This window comes from Vombatus ursinus, unplaced genomic scaffold (genome assembly GCF_900497805.2).
Source record: "Vombatus ursinus unplaced genomic scaffold, bare-nosed wombat genome assembly UNPS02014167.1, whole genome shotgun sequence".
In the NCBI taxonomy this organism is placed as follows: domain Eukaryota; kingdom Metazoa; phylum Chordata; class Mammalia; order Diprotodontia; family Vombatidae; genus Vombatus; species Vombatus ursinus.
In genome coordinates this window covers 1534314-1552057 of record NW_020953945.1, presented here as the reverse complement: position 1 = coordinate 1552057, position 17744 = coordinate 1534314, and the positions used below count along the sequence as shown (strand labels likewise).

At 56.1% G+C, this 17744-nt stretch overlaps 1 protein-coding gene across 1 annotated transcript in view; it reads left to right on the top strand.

Annotated features, from left to right (window-relative positions):
- The first annotated feature begins 2324 nt into the window (after positions 1-2324).
- The window catches only part of SEPT5 (septin 5), a 35141-nt gene continuing 19721 nt past the window's right edge, over positions 2325-17744 (top strand). Inside the window, exons 1-2 of the mRNA XM_027859398.1 lie at positions 2325-2398; positions 2769-2782. Coding sequence (XP_027715199.1) covers positions 2356-2398; positions 2769-2782 — 57 coding nt within the window. The 5' untranslated portion in view covers positions 2325-2355. The remainder of the gene's footprint in view (positions 2399-2768; positions 2783-17744) is intronic.

Sequence of the window (17744 nt, the reverse complement as noted above, 5' to 3'; positions counted from 1 at the left end):
GGCGGTGAGCACTTCCTGTCCGTCCAGTTCGTGGGATCACAGGACCTCTGAGGTGGACGGCAACTCCTGGGCAAGCTAGTCCAACCTGTACCTGGGCAGGAATTCCCAGCTCTTAGTATGTCACGTTTAATCTGAGCCTTCCAAGGGTGAGGACCCAGCAGCCGGAGCAGTGTGGCCCATGGGGTAGAGAGCTGAATTCAAATCCAGCCTCAGACACTCACTATCTGTGGGACTTTGGGCAAGTCCCTTAATCTTTCTAATGTAATAGCTCACGAGCCCCTATCAGTGTGCTTCCCTTCACTGATTGTCAGCTGATAATCAATCGGCCAGATAATTAGCTTTTAGAAAGAGGTGTTTGTTAAAGTAATATGGTAAGAAGCATACTATTTTCACTTTTTTTTTAACTTTGTGGTTTTCCCGTTCTGTTCTGTTTCTTCTTTCACAACATGACTAATGTGGAAATATGTTTAACATGATTGCATGTGTATAACCTATATTGCTTGTTGTCTTGGGGAGGGCGAAGGAGAGGAAGGGAGAAAAATTTGGAGCTCAAAATCTTATTAAAAATGAGTGGTGAAAACTAGTTTTACATGTAATTGGAAAAAAATAAAATATATTTAAAAAAATAAATATGGTAAGAACTGTTGGTATGAAATATCCATCCCCCCAAGTCTCTCCCACAAGCACATATGAGCCATTTCCAAGGGGAAAGTGGGCACAAGTTTAGAGAGCACGTACAGCAGAGGTAACCCAGGTCCTAGAAGTACTTTTGCTGGAATTCTCAAGCTTTTCCCCTTAGGCATGGGTTACACAGTCTGGAAGTCCTCTTTGCCTGTGACATCCTGTCTGGTCTTGGGCTCCAGATGGAGACATCTACAATCAATTCTGCTGTTGTGGGGATGCTGCTAGGATCAGAGCAGTGATGAAAAAATGGAAATCATCCGGTCCTCTGAGTGCCTTCATGAGGTCCTTCTCCAAAGAAGGTAGGGGTTGGGAGGAGACTAAGGCTGGGGTCAGGGCCAAGGCCTTTGTTTCCCAGAGAGATTTCTTCTCAGAGGCTTGCCATCTAAGCGGCTAGACTCTGGAATCCTGGATTCCAAATCTGCTCACTGATTTTATAGTCCCACAGAGTGCAACCAATCCCTTCGCCTCTCCAGAAACAGACATTTTCTCTTGTATCTAGTTGCAATCTGGAGACGTACAGGCCTCTGTCACACTAGTTGACCCTTCTGATTGGTTCAGGGGAGATGTATAACCATCTGATTGACTCAGTCCCTCCCCACCATTCCAGGAATTGTAATAAGTGAGATTTACACAGCAGCTTCCGATGGACAAAGTGCTTTGCAGACATGATAGCAGTGAAGCCTCACTGCAGCCCTGTGGGTCCGGGGTTACAGGTATCATTACCCTCATTTTTAAAACAAGGAAGTAAGAGTCTCTACGAGGTTATTGACTTGACCAAGGTCACACTGGTAGGACGTTATCAGGCAGGATTTGAACCCAGGCCTTTCTAGCTCCAAGTCCAAGTCCAAGCTCTAATCAATGCACTGTATTGTCTTAAACGAGTTCACAGCAGAAACCTGAATCACATTGCCAATTAGATTTGTGCAGGCCCTTATACTAGGGATGGGAAAACAAAGACAAACCACAAATGTAAGTCCTCAAGGGGCTTATATTCTACTGGGGAGCGGTGGTACCTGCAGGAACCCCCGCAGATGCCTCAGCGCCACGTGGCCACCCAGGGACCACTGTCCTTGGCCCAGCAGCCCATGCTCTCAGTTTCCTCCATGGGTAGAAGAGTAAAGCTATCAAGGACCTTAGAACGTGGAATGTCGGAGCTGGGAGGGGCCTTAGAACATGGAATGTTAAAGCTGAGAAGGGCTGGAGTCCTTTTTAAAAACAGGGAAACTGAGGCCCAGCCTGCCTGCACGGAGAAGGAATCATTGCAGTGGCCTGGCCCGGTGCGAGAACTGCGGGAGGCAGCCCCCGGCCCCGCCTGCAGATTCTCCCTCGGGGATCTCCGCAAAGGAGCCGGACGGCGGCCGGTCTGGGCGAGAGCTCCTTGCGCCCCGCGGGGCACGGTCGGGTGCCGCGGGGCGTGTCTCGCGCGTGGAGGCGGGGCGTGGGGGAGCCTCGCGTGGGCGGTGCCGTGGTTAGGCGTGGGCGGGGGGGCGGGAAGGCGGGGCCGGAGCGCGGCCTGCTGATTGGCTGGGGCGGGCAGCGGCGCAGCTGGCTCCCCTGTCGGCTGCCGCCCAGCCCCGCGCTCTCTCCGTCTGCCTGGCTGTGCGGCCGCCGCGGCCGCCGCTCCCCGCCGCCGCCGCCGCCCTCCGGGCCCCTGCCCTCCCCGCCGCCGCCATGAGCACCAGCCTTCGCTACAAGAGCAAGCTGGTGAACCCAGGTGAGCCCGGGGCCCCATCCCCGCTCCTCTGCCCTCCGTCCCTGCCTCCGTCCCTGCCTCCGGCCCTGCCTGCGCCCCTGCCTCCGTCCCTGCCTCCGTCCCTGCCTCCATCCCTGCCTCCATCCCTGCCTCCGTCCCTGCCTCCGTCCCTGCCTCCGTCCCTGCCTCCGTCCCTGCCTCCGTCCCTGCCTCCATCCCTCCTTGTGCCCCTCCGTCCCTGCCTCCGTCCCTGCCTCCATCCCTGCCTCCATCCCTCCTTGTGCCCCTCGCTCCCTGCCTTCCTTGGGCGCTCACAGTGTCTCTGTTTCTCTCCATCTCTGCCCCTTGTCGCCGCCTCGGACCCGGACCCGACCCCGGCCTCGGTCCGCAGTGGAGGAGAAGCAGGTACGTGGGCGCCGCCGCCCGTTCGCCAGTCGTCGGTCGCGACGTTCCCCGGGGCAGCCTTCGCCGCGCCCTCCTGACATCAGCCCAGCTGGGGAGGCAGGGAGCGGTCTGGTCCTCGCCGGCCACGGCCCAGCTGTGGGGATGGGTGAGGGGCGATGTCCTGGCCTCGAGCCCTGGCCCCCTGCCCTGCCCTGCCCTGCCCTGACCTAGAGCTCCAGGCCAGATGTGGAAGGGGGCTGCCTCCCCTCCTGGCGGCTTGGGGAAGGGCTGGGAGGCGAGATGCTGTGGTCTCCAGTCCCAGCCCCTCCCCCCAGAGGCCTGGCCTGCCCCCTCTGGCTTCAGCCCAGCTCTGTGTGTGTATTTTATGTATATTGTGTGTGGGGGGAGGGGAAACGGACCTGGTCCTCAGGAGCTTCGGCCCCTCGATATGTGCGAGCGTGAGGCCGTCCCCCTCCCCCAAAAGGGAGCCTATCCTGCCCTTCTCCGAGGTACCACCGAAGGCCTGGGATGCCCGAGGATGCCCAGACTCCCAGGCTCTGCCTCTCCCCGCTCCCCACCCAACCTTCCAACCTCCCTTCGCGGCTGGCTTCTGCCCAGATGTTGGGACTGTCTCTCCCCAACCCCAGCAGGACTCCCCTTCCTCTCCCCAGTTGGGTCACCCGGAATGGGGGGTACTTGGGTTTCGACCCCGGGCTCTTTCTGCCCCCTCCTTCTCGGATTTCTGCCAGGCTGTGTCCTGGAGGGCGGGAGGGTGCGTGTCCAGTGTCAGAGCTCCGATGTGAGTAGATACTGCCTTTTCCTCTCTAGGAGACTCCCAGCCTGGTCTCTTCCCTTCCCACCGCCCATTCCTGGGCTTGTTCCCTTCTCATCCCTCTCTCTCTCTCCAGGACATCAGTGCGTTAGAGTCAGACCAACTCTGGGAGGGCGATGAGAAAGGTAGAGGCCCCGGTTTCCTTGGGGAAAAAGGGGAAGCAGCCCCACCGAGCTGGGGCCCCAGCACCATGGGTGCTGCCATAGTTGGGCCAGACTTCCCCACCAAGGATGAGTGCGGTGGAGAGGGCAAGGGAGAATGTCACTGGTCAGAGGACCTTCTGGGATACACCGAGGCTCATCTTACCCCCCCTCCCCATCCACCCCAAGGGCTTGGCTTGGCCCTCTGTGTGCAGATGGGAGGGAAGGGGCTTGGGACTGGGGACCCTTCTCTTTGTTAACTTGGAAAAGGCAGCATGGAGCAAAGCTGCCTCCGAAGCAGAGGGCCTGGGTTCAAGCCCCAGCTCTCACCTTCCTAGTTGTGTGATCCTGGGCAACTCCCTTCATTTCCTTGGGTCCCAGTTACCCCCCAATTATCCCTTCTGTAAAATGGAGCTAACAATACCTGTCCTCCCTGTCTAGAGGATGAGGAGGAAAGTGCTTTGTTTTTGTCAACCTTAGAATGCTACAGAAATGGTGGTTACGGCAGTCCTAGCAAGCTCTGGGTGTGTATGCATTTGACAGGCGGGGAAACTGAGGTATATGACAGCTAAGGGACTTGCAGAGGTTTGTGCCTTCCGCGGCAGGAGCTGGAACCTCAGCAGGGGGAGGGGGGAGATTGAGCATCTTTGTGGGGCTGTGCCTTTGGCTAGCAGGACGGTGGGGATCTGGGACAGGGGAGCCTTCAGGGTGAGGATGTCTCTGGCCAGGTGGTAACCATGGGGACCTCTGCGAGGTCGGGGATTGGAGAGAGAGAATTGCCCGCTTGAAAGGGCGTCACGTCAGGGAGTCCGGCGAGATCTTCTCTCTCCCGCCCCCCACCCCTCCAGCAGCGGCTTTTGTTCCTTGTTCCTGGCTTGGGCAGAAAGCTAGACAGTTCTGGGGTGCGTTGGGCCCCGGAGGTGCCAAATCAGCAGGACCCAGGAGTCCAGGCTTCTAGGCCGACAGCACCACCGAGGAGGGGAGTGTCTCAGTGGAGCCATTCAACGTCAGGAGCCCAGGGAGGGATGGAGTGAGGGCGTGCCCTTCTCTAGCTGCCAGCCCTGGGCTTCTCTCCGCGTGGGGGTACGCCCCACAGTGCCTCTCCCCTGGTGGATCGTGGGAGCCAGAGCCAGAAGCCCTGGGCTCCAGCGTGAACTTGGAAGGTGCGGGGAAGCCAGGCTGGGGAGGGGCTCCCCGAGGCTGGGACAGGGAGGAGCATGGTGGCAATATCCCCAAACCTGCCCGTGCTAGGAGAGAACAAAGCCCTTTGCTTGGAGACACTAGGAAAAAGGAGGGACCATTGTTTGGGTGAAAGAGAAAGCGCCGGCTGGCGGGGGTGCCAGTTCTCTTAATGGGTTTGTCTGAACCGTTGTCTCTGGTGGGTGGCGGCTTCTCCGGCTCTGCTCCCTCTCCTCTCTTCCCTGACCTTCCCCCTCCTCCACCCCAGCCCTCCTCCCAGGCTGCCAGGGGCGTAAACAGAACCGTTGTGAGAGCCTTCTCCCTCAGGGAGCAGCGGGGCTCTTCCTGCCGACACCCTCTTTATTTGGTTCAAGTCTTTAGACGCAGATGGTCACAGCTGGAAGGGGCCTGAAGAGGTCACCAAGGTCTTGTCTCCCCACACCCTCCCCATGACCGTTCACTTCTCATTCCCATTTGCCCATCACCCGTATCCCCTTAGGTGCTGAGAATAATAGGAGCCTAGGGCTTTAGTCTCCTGTCTGACAGGGCAGCTAGGGGGTATGGTGTGCTGGACCTGGGGTCAGGAAGATCTGAGTTCCAGTGCAGCTTCTGACTTACTAGTTGTGTGACCCTGGGCAAGTCATTAACTGCTATTTGCCTCAGTCTCCTCAGCTGTAAAATAGTACAAGCACCTGAACCTCCTAGGGGCTGTTGTGAGTATTAAGTAAGATAACATTTGTAAAGCACTTAACACTATGCACATAGTAGGCACTTAATAAACGCTTGTTACCTTTCCTGCATCAGTAAGAAAAGTGAGACAGGAATCATTATGTGGCATCAGAGTAAGTGGATTGGGATCCTCTCTGGAGCTACCAATGTGACCCTGGGCAAGTCATTCCCCTTTTCTGAGGTCAGTTTTCTCACCTATAAAATGAGGAGGTTAAACCTTGGCTTTGGTCCCAGCTCTGGATTCCAGGATCCTGTGTTTTTTAAGCCAGGAGAGCCCTATGGCACCATCTGGTTGAACCTCCTCCTTTTACAAGGTCATGCAGGTAGGGATTAATGGAGTGAAGATTTGAACCCAGGGCCAAAATCTAGTAGTATGCTCACAGAGGAGAGCCGTCCATCCTTGGGCTAGATTTTGACATCCGTGGTAGATCTTTGGTTGCCTTGTGATTTGAATGGTCCTCCGCCACACACACCTGGGGTAGACCCTCCTGAGATCTGAGAGATCCAGGAAAACAGTGGCGTTTCATCTCGGTCACCAAATATTTATTTAGCACCATCTGTGTGCCCAGCAGTTTCTCTGGTGTCTTCACTGCCACCTAGAGATGGTAGCCAGGAAAAGCCTTGCCTCGTTTTCCCCAAATGACTTAACCAGGGACAGGGGGAGTGAAGGAGACTGAGAGGTGGTCAGGGATGAAGCCCAGTCTGGGGAGAGACTTAATCCCCTTTATTATTACTCTCGAATAATGACCCCTTCTCTAGCCTTCTCAGGGCTTGGACAGAGAGGCCAGGACACCAGCCTTTAAGCAGGACGGTCTCCCCAGGAGCCCTGGGATGGAGCCATCTGGGGCCCCATTTCCTCTCCCAGTTTCCTCAGCACCTGCAAGGATCCCTCGGGGCCTATCCCCCTCTCTCCAGCTGGTGGGGCTGGCTCTTAGGCATGTCTGGATAATGGAATGAGACAGCCGGAGGTATCCAGGGTAGATATACAGAAATGGGGCTTGTTATGAGACCCTGGGAGAGAGTCTGGTATGGTGGAAAGAGCGTTAACCCTAGAACCCACCCTTGACATGCACTATGTGTGTGCCCTTGAAAAAGTGACTTCCCCTCTCTGGGTCTCAGTTTCCTCATCTGTAAACTGGGGTTTGACCAAATGACCCCTGCAGTCCCTGGAAAATGGTGTGCCTGAGGCCAGCTGCTGCAGGGGTGGCCATGGGGAGAAAGAGGAGGGCCCTGAGGCTGAGTTTGGACAGAGAACCAGGCTGCTTTCCTAAAGGCTGTCTCCCATCCTGCCCAACCTCCAGGCTTTCTGCAGACTTGACAAGTAGGCTCTGAGACAAGTCCTGGGGCAGCAGCTCAGTCACATGAGGCATCCAAATCACAGTCTTAAAGTATGGCTTTGACTGGAGACAGACAGGAGGCAGTGTGGTTCAGTGGAAATGGGTGCCTTTAGAATCTGGAGGCTGCCTTCCAGTCTCAGCTCTGCCCATATGACCATGGACAGGCCAGTTAAAACGAGGGGCTTTGTGAGTCTAGAAGCAATTAAGCACCTACTGTGTGCTTGTTCCTGTGCTAAACCCTGGGGGGGGGGGGGTTCTGCTAGATCACCTCTGAAGGCCCTTCCTCCTCTGCAGCCGGCTGCCTGGACAGCTGTGATCTCCTGGCCCTTAGCAGGCTTTCCACCCCGAGGAGTAATTGGGGTTAAATCCTGATGGTGTGTGATCTGGTTCTCTGCAGCCTCAGCAGGATTTAGTTTTGCCTTCTGTGGAAAAAAAGGCACATTCACAGTCTCGGTGCAGGAGCGGGGAGGAGGGGGACTGGGCTGGGAAGAGGAGGGTGTGGGCCAGGGGAGGGAAAATGACCCGGCAGCTCTGAGTGGGACCTGGGGATGCTGGCGTGAATTTGGAGGAAGCTTGGACCATGTGAAGGTGGGAAGCCAGGCTGGATGGCAAGGCTGGAGGGGGGTGGGTTAGTTCCAATATATCCTGTCTCTATTAACACCAGGTATTCCTTGGTAGGGGGTAGGGGGAGGCTTGAAGACCCTGGCCTCCAGACCATAGCACATAGTAGGTGTTTAGTCAATGCTATTCCCCCTACCCCACTAGGTTCTCCTTGTGGGGAAGGGCTTTGAAGACCCTGGCCTCCAGACCATAGCACACAGTAGGTGCTTAGTCAATGCAGTTTGACTGACCGACCTCCCCAGTGAGGTGCCCCTCGTGTGGGAGGGTTTGAAGCCCCGCCCTCCAGACGAAGTGTCCCTGGGATCACAGACAGGCTTCAGAGCTGTCAGGGACTCTTGCTTACAGCTCAGTGCCTTTGATGCAGTAGGAGCTCAAGAGATGTCTGCTGGTTAATTGACTCTCCATTTCAGAGATGACAGAAATGACTTGGCCACGGGCACACGGCTATCAGATCAGAATCCCATAGAAAGGGGTCTAGCCTGACCCCCTAAACGTGCAGCCTCCATCTGAAGGCTCATGGTGACAGGGAGCTCACTACCTCCTGAGACAGCCCAGGGCACTTTCCCTCAAGCCAGAAGCTTCCTCTTTGGAACTTCCACTCTGACTGCATGGCAGGGAAGACCTGAATCTAGGTCCTTGGATGCCATGCCCAGAGTTTGGGGGGCTCTGCAGGGCTTTGAGCCTGAGGTAAGGGTCAGTCAGGGTCGGTGGGCAGGCAGAGGGAGTTCTCTGGCAGGCCCAGTTCTGAGCCCTCCCCACAGGCTTCTCTATGATTGCGCAGCACACAGGTCTGGCTGTGATTTTTCCCTGTCTTTTGCCCAGACATGTGCTTTCATTGGTGTAGGGATGTCCCAGTGAGGAAGGGCCCTCCACTGATGCAAATCTCTACCCACTCTGCAATTTATTGTTTTTGAAAATTGCCCCCAGCCACTGAGAGGGTGGATGACCTCCCCAGGATGAGAATCAGGATTTGAACCGGGGTCTTCCTGACTCTGCCTTTCTGCCCACTCCATGATGTTGTCTCTTTCTTCAGACTTTTCAGCAGCAACGCCATGTTCATTAAGAGTCTCCTGTGTGCAGAACCCATCGCTGGCAAGGCTATAAGGGCACAGAGGCCCAGCCCCTGCCCTTGGGAACCTACTAAGAGCACAATCCCAGACCTGGCAGAGCCCCAGGACCAGAATCTCTTCTGTACCTGGCGAGTGTTTGGAGACCTCCCAGGATGGCGAGCTTATCCCCTGATCCTGGGGCAGCCCATTCCACCTGCAAGCACCTCTCATCATGAGGAATAATGATAACAGATATAAAAGTAGTGCCTTAAGGTTTGCAAAGTTCTTTACAATGAAATGTTATTTCTTTTGACCCTGAGAGAGGTGCTACTTTTATCATCATGGGGGCAGCTAGAGGGCGCCGTAGTGCACAGAGTATTGGGCTTGGAATTGGAGAAACTCGTCTTCCTGAGTTCAAATGTGGCCTCAAACACTTACTAGCTGAATGACCCTGGACGAGTCATGTCACCCTCTTTGCGTCAGTTTCCTCATCTGTCAAATGAGCTGGAGAACAAAATGGCAAACTGCTCCAGTGTCTTTGCCAAGAAAACCCCAGAACGTGACTGAAACTACTGAACTACCACATTATCCTCATCCCCTTTTTACAGCTGAGGACACTTAAGATGAGGGTCATCCAGACTATGGGAGAGGTGGGATTGGAACCCAGGGCCAGCTCTCTAGCTGCCTGGCACCGTGCAACAATCCCCCTCCCCTTGGATTCTGGTTCTGCCCCAGGGGTGGGCGGGTCCCTCTTCACCAGCCCAGCCCTTCTGATACTTACAGACAAAGGCAACCCCCCCCCACCAAGGAGTCTTGGCTTCACCCATGCTTGCAGTCCAGAAGGATGGCCTGAGCCTCGGGTCCGACGACCGTGTGTTCACTCTGAGGGGGCATTTAATAAGTGGAGTCATAGATAAAAGGTACTGAGCAAAGGTTTTCTGAGGTTCAGTCCTGAGGAGGGAAGAAATCATGGCTGACTGTCTGGGGGAGGTGGCGATCAAGCTGAATGGATGGCCAAGGCAGAAAACCTTGAACAGGGGCAGCTAGGTGGCACAGTGGATAGAACACTGGCCCTGGAGTCAGTAGGAACTGAGTTCAAATCCGGCCTCAGACCAAACACTTGACACTTACTAGCTGTGTGACCCTGGGCAAGTCACTTAACCCCAATTGCCTGAAAAACAAAATTAAAAAGAAAACCATGAACAAACGCATGGGGGCTGGCCAGCTCCGGGGACGTGCTGTGGAGGGTGGTGTGGACATAGTATGGAGAGTGTGTGGGGCAAGAATGGGAGACTAGGTTGCAGATGGAGGCTGGTGACAGATTAGGAAGAGCCTTGAATGTCAGACTCAGTCAGACCTTGACTCCAGAGCAGGAGTCCTTAATAGATTTCAGGAGGGCCAGGAACTTGGATGGGAAAAAAATGACATCTTGATTTTCACTAGCCTTCCATCTCCTCTGTAATCCTCTAGACTTCATTTTTCCCGTTGAGCAGCACTCTTCTGAGAAGGGGTCCGGGTGCTTTGCCAGACTGCCAGGGGTTCATGACACTCAAAAATGACTAAGAAGCCCTGAGCTAGAGGCGATAGGGAGCTACTGATGATCTGGAAGGGAGGCATACTAGAGTCAGACCTGAGTATTAGGTATTTGCTTGGGAGTCTGTGTGCGTGTGCGTGTGTGTGTGCGCGCATGTGTGTGTGTGCGTGTGTGTGTGTGCGTGTGTGTGTGTGTGTGGCTTGTTGGCACTTTTGGTATCCCAGACGGGGGAGCTGGAAGGGAGAGGGTCCTCCCTTTGCTTCCTGGGGGGGAGTTTCTTGCTCAGTCCTTCTGCCTTATCCAGGGACCCGACATGTCCAGAATGGCAGCGTGGAGATTCTCCAGCCTTCAGGGATGCAGAGAGGGCCACGAACCCCTCTGGCAGTCAGGGACACGGTGTGGGGGGAGAGGGGGTTTGCTGGGGCTGCCGCAGTAGGCCATAGCCCCCTTCTTCAAGAGCCCCATCCTTCTGTGCCCTGGGATCCTTCTCCTCTCAGCATGGGGTGGCCTGGCCTCCCTGGCTGAGCAGCATAAGCTCACTGCCAGCTGCCTGTGGTTCCTGGCACCAACCCAGCCCTGTCTGTTCACACAAGGAGGCCGATTCTTGCCTGTGGCCCAGTGTTTGGGGCAGAGGGTGGGGTGGGCGCAAGGCCATGTAAGCAGCACCCCGCAGCTGGCTCCAAGGTGGGGCAGACGTGCCCCCTTCACCCCGCGGCCCAGCTGTATGTAGCCAGGAGTGGATCCTGTTCCCATGCTTCTCTGGGGGCCTCAGCCTGGCCCACCGAGGAGGCTGCTCTGGCTGGGACATGGGACGAGCAAGCCTTCTGCCAAAGGAAGGGGGCAGTCCTGAATGGACTAAGGTCAGCCTGGAGGGAGGTGTCTCTCCCAGACTGCCCAGGGAATCATTCCTTGGCCCTGGGCTCCTTAGCGTTTTTCTCAATGACTCGGATGGAGACGTTGATGGCAGGCGGGTCACATCTGCAGATGACCCACAGCTGGGAGAGACCGCTAACACGCTGGACCAAAGCCGAGAGCCAAAAGGTTCTGGACAGGCTTGGTCCAAGTCAGATAAGATAAAGCTTGACAGGGACAGATAAAAAGTCCAGCGCTTGGGCTTAAGATAGGCTGGGGGAGGTGGGGCTAGCCGGGAGTCTGGGTGAAAAGGAGCTGGGGGTCTTAGTCACCAAGAGGTCTGCCAAGTGACCAGATCTGCGCCGGCTGTGCTCTGAGGAGAAGCACAATTGTGGCGGTAGAAAGGACCGTCTAGCAGAGCCCACGTGTGAGCAGGGGTCACCCAGGCTTTGTTTGGAGACCTCCAGGGATGGAAAACTCCCTTCTCTGCCTCTTGAGGCAGCTCCTTTCAAAACTGGAACGGCGTGGGTTGTTTGGAAGTTCCGTCTTCTATTGAGCTGAAATTGGCCTTCCTGAAAATCTTCGCCATCATTCCTGGCTCTGCCCTCTGAGGCCAAGCAGGGCAGAGCTAACTCCTCTGCCCTGAGAGAGCTCTGAGGTCATCCCTGCCAAGTGTCGGGCCTAACGACTGCGTGAGATGTTAGCAATCATTTAGTCCACAACGAGGAAACTGAGGAAACGGGGATGTCCCCAGGGTTGCAGAGCTAGTGAGTGATTTTCTTAGATACGACCCCTGTGCCCCAGGAGTCCCCAGTCTGGTTGAAGAGATGAGACGTGTGCATTTGGATCGTTGGAATGGATGGGGAAGGATGGTGCGTGACCCAGAGCAGGACTTGTGGGATGTGGGAGGACCGCAGGAGGAAGGGGAGATGAAGGAGGCTGGGCAAGGTCAGGACAGGGCTCGGGGAGGAGGGGGCTCGGGCTGGACCAAGAAGGATGAGGAGGCTTTGTTGGAGATGGGGCACAGGGCCGGCTGGAGAGCAGACGGGGGGTCTGGTGCCTGGGGACAACCGAAATAATAATAATGCACATCCACAGAGCATCTCAGCGCCGGCAAAGTGCGTTTCAGGCATCCTCCTTTGGCCTGCGAGGCAGGGCCTTCAGGAAGCCGGGGCTCAGAAGATGAAGTGAGTTGTCCATGGTCCTCAGGAGGACCAGCGTGTCCCTAGGACTGATGGAGATGCCTCGGGACCCTTGGCATGGTTTAGTGAGAAGGACCCTGTCATTGGAGCTGAAGGGTGCTAATAATGCTCTCCCCTTCTCTGGGCTTTGGTTCCCTTCTTCTGTAAAAGAGAGGGATGAGCCAGGGTTTGGGGGTGAGGGCAAAGGGTCCCTAGCAGACTTCAGGTCTTGACCCAAAGCGATGGGGCGCTTGCCCATAGAACACAAAGATTAGGCCTGGAGGTGACCGGGAGGCTGCAGAGGGACCTTGTACCCTGCAAAGGGGACCCAGCAACTCCCTCCCACCCTTTAGGCTGTGTTGGAGCAGAGCTGGCCCTTCCTTCCCTGCCTCCCAAATCAGCCTTGCCATCCCAGGCTCCTCAGGCAGTGCCAGGCCCTGGCCTGAGTCTTCACAGCCATCAGCTGTGGTGGTGATCCCTGGGCTCTAGGCCCATTGGGCTTGCTCCATCCTCCTATGAAAAGGCTCCCTGTTCCTGGCAGTTTGCTCCCCTGTCCTCGTCCCCTAACCGGCCCAGCCTAAGCCAGCCTTTGGGCAGGGTCCAGGAGCCCGGCCTCCTGCCCTAGGTTGCCCATGGACTCTACCCAGGAGCCTCCCACTTTGTGGGTCACAGTTGGGTCAGGGAAGAGACAGGAAGGGAGGGGTCTGATGATAAAGAGGCCTAGCTACATACAGCCTCAGGGGATGGAATAGCTCCAGCTGGGAGGGCAGTCATTTTTTCTATGGGAACCTTCTCTAGGAGGAGCATGGCCTGTTCTAGGGCCCTTAGAACAGGGAAGGTCAGGACTGGGAGGGGCCTGAGAACAGGGGATGTCAGGGCTGGGAGGGGCCTTAGAACAGGGAATGTCAGGACTGGGAGGGGCCTGAGAACAGAGGATGTCAGGGATGAGAAGGGGTCCCAGAACGGAATGTCGGGGTTGGGAGGGATCTTGGAACTCCATGGCTCTCTTTTCCAGATGAGGAAGCAGATAGCAGTGACTGAGCCTGAGGCCACCCCTGCCCCATTGGGACCCTGGCCCAATGTGTCCTCCTCCTGTCTTCTTGTCCTTCCTCCGTTCCGCATGGGAATCCCCTTTATAACACCCTGGCTCATCCACTCTCTTCCAGCAACGGGAAAGTCATTGGCCGTGGGGGCTGCTGAGTCCATTGCTGGACAGCGCTGATGGTTTCTTGCTACTGGCCCAAATCTACCTCCTCCTAAACTTCTCGCTGCTCCAGGTTGTGTCCTGTGGGGCCAGGCAGAGCAAAGCTAATCCCTCTTCCTGGTGCCTGCGCCTCCAAGACCTTGACTGGGGCCTTCCTGAGTCTGTTCATCTCCAGAAGGCGTGGTCTTTGGTGCCTTCCCCACGCCGGTGCCCCATCGTGGACGTAATCTAGGTCACCAATAACTTTCCTAAAATGTGGCACCCAGAGCCACACGTGAGCCCTAGACCCCAGACATAGCCCGGGGACAGTGGGAAGATCTCTCGTTCTAGATCCTATATTTCTCTTCTTGCAGTTTAAGAGCAAATTTGTTTGGAAGTGATGTCACATGGTCAGCATAGGTTGGAGCTTGTGATCCACTTAGACCCATGAATTGTCTTCACACAAACTCTCATGTATTTATACCTCCCCTTCATTCTATTTAGTGTTTGCCAGAGGTTCCTGCCCTCAAGGAACTTACAGGGTAGCTGGTGTGACTCAGAAATGAAGCAATGTAAGGCAAACTAGGCTCGCTGCCACATGAAAGTTCATTCTACCTGAGTCTTAGTTATATAAAGGACCTTAGAGGTTGCCTGGCCCCTTCATTTTACAGATGAGGAAACTGAGGACCAGAGAACTTAGAGGGCTTGTCCAAAGTCACATAGATAGGAAATGTGGGAGGTAGAATTGGAGCCCAGGTTCTCTGACTCCATAGCCAATCATCTTTCTATGGGAATGTTGGACGGAGAGAGGGAGAGGGAGAGGAGGGAGAGGGAGGGAGGGAGGGAGAGAGAGAGGGAGAGAACGAGAACAAGGTAAGATCTTAGAGGGCAGCGACAGTTTTCCCATTTGTGTTTGTTGTACATTTTACTTAGGGGCAGGGCGGGCTCTGGACTCGTAATTTTTAATCTGTGCAGAGCGACTCTCAGTGTGGAAAATCCCTCCCTCGTTGAGGCTCAGCAGTTGGAGTTTCGGACAGTAGTCTGGAGGCACTAAGACACCAGTGCCACAGCCAGGGTCATCCAGTGAGTATCAATCAGAAGTTAGACTTGAACTCAGGTCTTACTCCAAGATGGGTGCTCAGTCTGCTCCTACCTACTGCTTTCTTGTACCCAGCGGGTGCTTAATAAGTGCTTATGGAACTCCCTGGGAAGCTCTGTGGCACTGAGGATGTAGGACTTTGGCGGGAGGGCCTTGAAGGTTCCTGCTCCAGGGTTCTAGGCTGCTGTAGAGGGAAGTACAGGGCTGGAGCTCAGCAGGGAGATGGAGGTAAGGTGTCGCTGGTGAGGAAGGTGATCCCTGAGCCTAGCAGAGAGACAGCACAGAGAGGGAAGGAAAGAGCCATGCTGGGGAGGGAGAGGACAAAGGGAGACCCAGATACGTGGAGGTCTTGGTGCATTTTCAATTCAGTCTGAGGCAGCCGTGGGATGACCATCCCATCATTGTGAGCGTAAGAAATGGTGACCAGCAGAGAGAAGTGATGGGCCCCCAGCAGTCTGCCTGCTGTGCGGAGGTCAGTGCTGGGTGCCGTATTTTGGGAAAGACGTTCCCCTTGGGAAAGGGGTTCGCTTCTTAGGGTGCCCCCAGAAAACTCTCAGAGACTCTGATGATGAGCTGGAGAGAGCCCAGAGGAGGCCATCAGGATGGCGAAGGACCTCTGGTCAAATGAACTGGGGAGAGTTGGCCTGGAGAGGAGAGGACTTAGTGGGAGAGATGATAGCTGTCTTTAAGGACCTAAAGGGGCGGTCCCTGTTCCATGGAAGAGGGATCAGCCTTGGTCTTCTTGGCCTCAGAGGGCAGAACCTTGGGACAATGTGGGAATGGGCAGAGGAGCAGTCTGAGGTTTGGTATAAGGGAAAACAGTGAGAACGGTCTAAGTGCACCGGGCTGGGTGGTAGTAGTGAGCCTCCCGTCACTGATGGTATTCATATAGACTGGCCATTCGATTAGAGAGGATTCCTGGGAGGCAGTACAATGGGAGTAGAGGGGCTCTGAGTGCCCTTCCCGCTCTGGGAGTCTGTAATAGGGTGGGGGTGGGGTGGGGTACAGTAACACTCGATGGCATCACAGGGGTGAAGTTTGAACTCTGGGAGTATTGCAGAAGCCCCAGGGAGCATCTCCAGGGACCTGGAAGGGCTGGCTGATGCCCCTCCCCAACTGGGTAGCAGCGCCTGCATCAGGGAGGGGACTGTCTGGGTTTCCATCCCGTGATTGGGGGCCAATCCCCTCCCTTCTTTCACGTGTCAGCATCCAGCTCCAGGAGTGCCCCTCCTGCTGGTCACTCACTGGAGAAAAGGGCCATGTCCTTTTGTTTAGGTGAGGGGCTGCCCAGGGAGCCCACTCACCCTTAGGTGACAAAGGGCATCTCAGATTCCAGGTGAGCCTTTAGCAGGATGAGGCACCTTGGAGCTGGGGTCACCTCTCTGCCCTGCTGCATGCCTTCATTTCCCAAGGGGGGATACCTGTTCCCCTGATCAATAAGGCAGCTGGAGTAGGGACAAGCTGGAGGTGATGGGCAGGGGACAGGGCTGGGGGCAGTCTCCCATTAAAAAAAAACAAACCCCAAACCAGAACTCAAACCCTGAACAGCTAGGGGGGCTCTCCCACAGTGACTGATACAGGAACAGAAGCAGGCTCCCCACCTTGTCAGCCTAGCAGCCCCTTTGGGTACCCAGAGAAGGGTGAGATGATGCAGGTTTCCTGCCTTTGATGGATGGTATTGGTTCCAAATCCAGACTTGGGCTCTTCTTGCCCCCCCTTTCCTCAAGCCCTCCCTCCTTTCCCAGAGCTCATCCCCCTCCCCTTCCTCAGTCCTTTCTCCTTAACCTCGTGACTCCCTCCCCTCAGCTTCACTCCCTCTCTCCCCTTCACCCTTCGGGCCCCTCTTCAAACTCCCTTCTCCCTCCACCCCCCCCCCAATTCCTTTCCCTTTCACTCCTTTCTGGCAGAAGCAGGGCTGTTTTTCTGAGAGGTCTGTAGTATATACTGGAAAGTTCTGTGTGGATATTTCCACTCTCTCCATTGGCCTCCCCCTCTAGCCCTGGGGAGGCCTGCTGGGGTTTGGGGGTAGAGCCTGGTGGGGGCTCTTCCCTCATTCACTCCACCCCCTCCTTACCGCCTGACTGGGGTGAAGGGGGGAGAGACTGACTGCCCCCCAGGTTCCAGCGAGCCTCTATGCCTCGAACTGAGCTATGAGGGGACAGGGGAGAGAAGGATGGTTGTGAACCTCAGATTGGCAGATGGGGAGCTGGACAGCTAAGCCTCAGTATCCCCTGAGTGCAAAATGGACAGCTCCTGCCTTTCAGGGGAACGTTCTAAATGTGGAGGGGTGCCTTTGGAGTCATGAGAGATGCCTTGTCTCCTGTTCCCCAGCCCCCCAAACCTCTCCCTGCTTGGCGCACCCCCAGCCAGGAGGCCACCTGGGCCTGGACTCGGGGAACAGACGGCCCCTGTTCAGAGCCCACTCAGGCCCAGGGCATGGAAAATTGGGGCGGGGGTTGGGGGTGCCACTCAATGGATCTTTCTTCTTGGCCGTCCCCCTCCCCATTCCCCCGCAGGCCCTGTGTAAACAGGGGAGCTGGGCGGGGGCCAGGGCCTCCTTCCCAGCACCCCCCCACTTCCCCCTGCCTCTGGACACTGTGGCCAGGGCGTTCATGGCTCTGGGGGTGGGGGAAGGAGGCGGGGTGGCCGTGGCTTCTGAGACGTCGCCCAGTCTGTGACTGTTTCCAGAGGAAGTTTCCGTCGGGTCTGGAGCGGAGCGCAGTGTCTGGGGAGGCGGGGGCTGGGAGAGTGTGGTCAACCCTCTGCCCTTCCCCCCTGCCCCCTCCCCTGCCCTCCCCCCAGTCTCCCCCCCCCCCCCATCCTCCCTTTCCTGAACTGCCTGGCCCATCTAGGCTGCCTAACCCTGACTGCAGCTGATTTTGTGTCCAAGGTCTAGGCCAAGGCCAAGGGGAGGGGCTGCTAATAGGGGAGTGAGAACAGAGGACCTGGGCCCGGTGGGGAGGAGGCGAGGGTGGGAGGAGGGGAGGAGAAGAGGAAGGTGGGCCCAAGAGAGGCCCAGTGGGATGCAGTTGAGAGAGAACTTGGAACATGGACTGTCTGAGCTCCAAAGGAATGTTATTAAAGAAGCAAGCAGGCTGTCAGCAATGGGAGGGCCCTTAAGAACAGGGAATGTCAGAGCTGGAGGGAGCTTGGAACAGGGAATGTCAGAGCTGGAGGGAGCTTGGAACAGGAAATGTGGGATGTCAGAGCTGGAGGGAGCTTGGAACGTGGAATGTCAGAGCTGGAG